Source organism: Anastrepha obliqua, chromosome 1 (assembly GCF_027943255.1).
Source record: "Anastrepha obliqua isolate idAnaObli1 chromosome 1, idAnaObli1_1.0, whole genome shotgun sequence".
Classification (NCBI taxonomy): Eukaryota; Metazoa; Arthropoda; class Insecta; order Diptera; family Tephritidae; genus Anastrepha; species Anastrepha obliqua.
In genome coordinates, this window is record NC_072892.1 from 168,219,183 (window position 1) to 168,224,239 (window position 5,057).

General features: G+C 36.8%; 1 protein-coding gene across 1 annotated transcript; it reads left to right on the forward strand.

The window, feature by feature from the left end:
* Nucleotides 1–3,185: 3,185 nt before the first annotated feature.
* Nucleotides 3,186–4,198, forward strand: LOC129238432 (jerky protein homolog-like). The gene is made up of 3 exons (XM_054873459.1): nt 3,186–3,267; nt 3,336–3,824; nt 3,893–4,198. The coding sequence occupies exons 1-3, from the start codon at nt 3,217–3,219 to the stop codon at nt 4,196–4,198; spliced, it is 846 nt and encodes a 281-aa protein (XP_054729434.1). The 5' UTR covers nt 3,186–3,216.
* Nucleotides 4,199–5,057: the final 859 nt, after the last annotated feature.

Genomic DNA, 5,057 nt, shown 5'->3' on the forward strand with positions numbered 1-5,057 from the left:
CTTAGCAGTTACAACAAGACCAGACATAGCTTTTACAGTAAATCATATGAGCCAATTTAATACAAACTACAGGGTGGCTGATGAAAGCCGCTACCAAAAAAAAAAATTGAATAACTTTTTTTCTTTTTAAGTTACCTGTTCCATTTTTGTTTTAATTTGCAGATTGATCTTTAAAATTTATTAAAATGGATAACTGGGACACGCAAACAAGAATTTGGATAGTCCGCCGCTATCACGCACTGGAGTCCGTAGTTTTGGTACAGAGAGAGTACAGGCGGATGTTTGGCGGCGATCCCCCGAGCAGATCGACCATAATGAGACTGGTGAATAATTTAGCTGAGCAAGGAACAGTCGCAAGAAGGCCTTATCATCGAAACCCACCCATCTTCTAGGCATTTTAAAAGACTTAGGCATATCATATGAAAAGGTAACATTGTTCAGCGACAGCCAAAGCGCGCAAAAACTCATTCAGGGCTTGGGCTACAGCTCTCGTACGAAACATATCGACGTGCGTCATCATTTCGTCAAAGAATGTTATCACAGCGGAAAGATCGCGTTTACGTACATGCCGACTGAAGACATGCCAGCAGACGTCCTAACAAAAAGTTTAAGCAGCGTTAAACATTGTAAATGTTCAACAGCACTAGGAATGACGAATAGTCTTACTACTTCCGAGGGGAGGTGTTAGCGCAACGAAGTAGTTTTCACTACCAACGTAGTCTTTAGTATTATATATATATTTTTACATACTAATACTTGTTGATACATCCTTGAATTGTTCTACATTCCACATTCCACTTATTGTATTGCATTCCATTTTTTGAACTCATTGTCAGTTACTTGTAAGCATTCAAAGAATAAACTACAAAAACTCAAACTCTGCTTTAAAAGTAAGTTATGTTTTAAAAAAGTTTAATGAAACCTTGGCGATGAAATAAAGCCCTGGCAGTGGAAGAAAAAAAGTATTTGCGTCGGAAAAAAGGAGAATGGTGCCATTATTTCGAATAAAGCTGATTTATCACTTCGAGATGTTGTAAAAGAGCTCCGTACGATCCAAGAAGTGTGCAAAAGTGAAGCTTTACGATCATGTAAAAATATTGTAGAACCCAATCGAAGTGATAAACAAAACATGAGTTATACAACACGTGCGCTAAAATTATACAGTCAAGATATTCATTCATAAATATGGCTGAATGGTTCTGGATGATGAAACATACCGCAAAGCAGACTTTGAATAGATTCAGGTCCCTGAGTTGAACACTGCAACGAAGAAAGGAGGAGTCACAGGTGCCTTTAAACTAAAAATATTGGACTAGTGCCTTAAAAAATGTTTGGTTTGCCAAGCCATCTGTCAGTGTAGTATGAAAAGCAAAATGTTCATTACCCTGGACATTAAAAATCAAAAAATGTATATAGAGGAGTGTTGCAAAAACGTTTTCTGTCATTTATAGCACAACATAAAGGCTCAGTTCTGTTCTGACCCGATCTAGCAGCGTATCATTATAACCAATTTGCCATGAAATGTTATGAAAATCACGGGGTAAATATTGTTCACAAAGACCAGAACCCACTGTACACAGTTGCGAGCCATTGGGAAATATTGGGCAAATGCTAAAATAAAAAGAAAAAGAAACTAAGAATGAGACAGTTTAAAATGAATTGGAAGAGAGCGGCAAATACAGTAACAAAAACTGATCTCTATCGCCTTATGAGAGGAGTCAAATCTAAATTGCGACATTTTGTTTATAGCAAAGAGAATTTATATGGGTTTTTTGTTTAGCATAGTAAGCTTAATAAAGAAATATATAAATTAAAATAAAAAACGTATTGTAAATAAAAAATAAGAAATATATATAAAAAAATAAAAAAAATATATAAAAAAATAAAAAAATAAATGTATAAAAAAATAAAAAAAAAAAATAAAAGTTAAATAAAAAGAAAAAAAAAAATTAAAAAAACAATAAAAGTTAAATAAAAAGAAGAAAAAAATATTAAAAAAAATTTTTTAAATAAAAGTTAAATAAAGCAAAAAAATAATAATATAAACAAAAAGTTTAAAAAATAAAAGTTAAATAAAAAAACTAAAAAAAAAAAAAATAAAAATTAAAAAAAAAAAAAAAACATACAGTGGAGTCTGGGTATAAGGAACCTCCGGTATAATGAACACCTCGATATAGTGAACACCTAGAAATTTACATTGAGTACTGTAAATAGTGAACTATCGACAACTCGAAATAGTGAACAAAGCTTTAAACGCAACGGCAAGCATAAACTGTTAAAAAAAAAACTTAAACAGAAATAAAGTCGGGTATTCCCCGAAATTGCTCATTTTATGTTTTTTTACTGGAAAAGCTGCTGCTATGTATTTGGTGCCAGTCTTTATTTATCTCTTGTCGGGTGCAAAACGCTTCTGAGTGAATGTGTAATGTTTTATGTGTTTTTAAAAGTGTTTATGTGCTAATAAATTAAGTGTTATCATGCCTGTGAGGAAATTCCGTCCATTAAAGCAAAAACTTGATATTGCTCAAAAACTCGAGAAAGGTGCTAGTGTTTCATCCATAGCAAAAATTTATGGTGTGGCCAAATCAACAGTTGCGGGAATAAAAAAAAAATGCTCGTAGTATTATATCCCACCAGGCAGTCGGAGCATCTAAGCGGAAGACTCTTAGAAAAGGCGAGTATCCCCGCATGGAGAAGATGTTATACAAGTGGTTTATAGCTCAACGAAACAAAAATTGTCCAGTTACTGGGGAAATGCTTAAGAAAAAAGCAATGAAGCTGCACGCTGACTTAAAGGAAAAAGAAGGTAGCTTTCATGCCAGCCCCGGTTGGTTATCTGGATTTAAAACTCGCTTTGGAATCCGACTTTTAAAAGTGTGTGGCGAGCAACTTTCATCGGATATCCAGGCAACTGATCCCTTTAAGCAAAAACTCAGAAACATTATTTACGAATTGAAGCTTTGCGAGGACCAAGTATATAACGCAGACGAGACCGGCTTGTTTTGGAAAATGCTTCCTGATAGAACGTATGTCAGCCAAACAGAAAAAACAGCTCTGGGGAGAAAAGCAGAAAAGGCCAGAATTACTTTTTTTGCATGTACAAATGCAACTGGTCAGCATAAAGTCAAACCGTTAGTAATTGGGCATGCCAAGAAGCCGCGCTCCTTTAAGGCTTATGACATCCCGGTAGACTATCGGAACTCTAAGAATGCATGGATGACCGCCAACATTTTCAGAGAATGGTTTCACCATTGCTTCGTCCCTCAGGTACATACATTTATAATGCAACTCTTGACATTTTTGCAGAGTATTTATTCGTTTTTAATTTATATTAGGTTCAAAAGTATTTACTACAGAAAGGATTACCAGCCAAAGCTATCCTTTTGCTTGATAACGCCCCTTGCCATCCACCAGAAGATGAACTTAAAACTGCTGATGGATCCATATTCGTGATTTATATGCCTCCAAATGTAACGCCTTTAATTCAGCCTATGGATCAAAATGTGATTCGCTTAACTAAGTTGTATTACAAAAAGCATCTCCTGCTTTTAGCTGTAGGAAAGGATGACATCACACAATTTCTTAAACATTTAACTTTAAAGGAAGCTGTATCATTTTTAATGCTTGCTTGGAATCAGCTGCAGGCAAATGTAATAGTAAAATGTTGGAAGCCTTTATTAGAATGCTTAAATACTGCAGAAGCAAATGACAGCGAGGATGAAGACGATGATATTCCATTGAGCTTACTTCGTGAAAAAATATTGCAGGAAAAATGTGAAGAAGTTCATGATATACAGGGTCTGCTGCAAATTGTATTACCGGAGGTAATTTTATTCACCCTCTTGACAAGCACCTGTTAATTAAGTTTGTATGTGAACATTATTTGTTTTAGGAAACCTACACTGAACAAGATATTGAGAAGTGGAATTCAATCCAAGTTGACGAAGAAATTGATTTAGATAATTATGCCATGGATACTGAAGAATCTGGTAGTGACAGCCAAGGCGAAGGACAGATCGGAAATTCAATAAAAGCTACTGAAGCCATTAAAAGCTTCGATATAGCTATCGCATGGGCTGAAGCTAACACCACTGACTATGCTGGCATACTAGTACTGAAAAGTCTACGCGAAAAAGCGGTCCAAAAGTCAATTTCCGAACACAAACAGCAAACATCTATTCGTAAATTCTTTCAATAATATGTAATAACGTTGAACGCCGTTTTATGGCATGCGAACAACTGCTTCAACGGCACAAAAGAAAGGGTTTTTTGCATCGAATTGTGACTGGCGATGAAAAGTGGGTCCATTACGACAATCCAAAACGTCGGGCAACGTATGGATACCCTGGCCATGCTTCAACATCGACGTCGGCGCAGAATATTCATGGCCTGAAGGTTATGCTGTGTATCTGGTGGGACCAGCTGGGTGTTGTGTATTATGAGCTACTGAAACCGAATGAAACGATTACGGGGGATGTCTACCGACGACAATTGATGCGTTTGAGCCGAGCACTGCGAGAAAAACGGCCGCAATACGCCGATAGACACGACAAAGTTATTTTGCAACATGACAATGCTCGGCCACATGTTGCACAAGTGGTCAAAACATACTTAGAAACGCTCAAATGGGATGTCCTACCCCACCCGCCGTATAGTCCAGACCTTGCGCCATCCGATTACTATCTCTTCCGATCGATGCAACATGGCCTGGCTGACCAGCACTTCCGTAATTACGATGAAGTCAAAAAATGGATCGATTCGTGGATTGCGGCAAAACCGACCGAATTTTTCACAAAGGGAATCCGTGAATTGCCAGAAAGATGGGAAAAAGTAGTAGCAAGCGATGGACAATACTTTGAATATTAAATTTGTAACCATTTTACGTCAATAAAGTTTCAAATTTCGAAAAAACCCGCACGAACTTATTCATAGTCCCAAAGTTTTTGCAACCTCTTCTTGCGTTTGAGCCGGATCTTGATCGAGCAATTCCTCCAATTCGGTATCCATGAACTTTGGCGGCGCACCCTCGCGTTCTTCGTCTTCCAAGCCAAAATCAC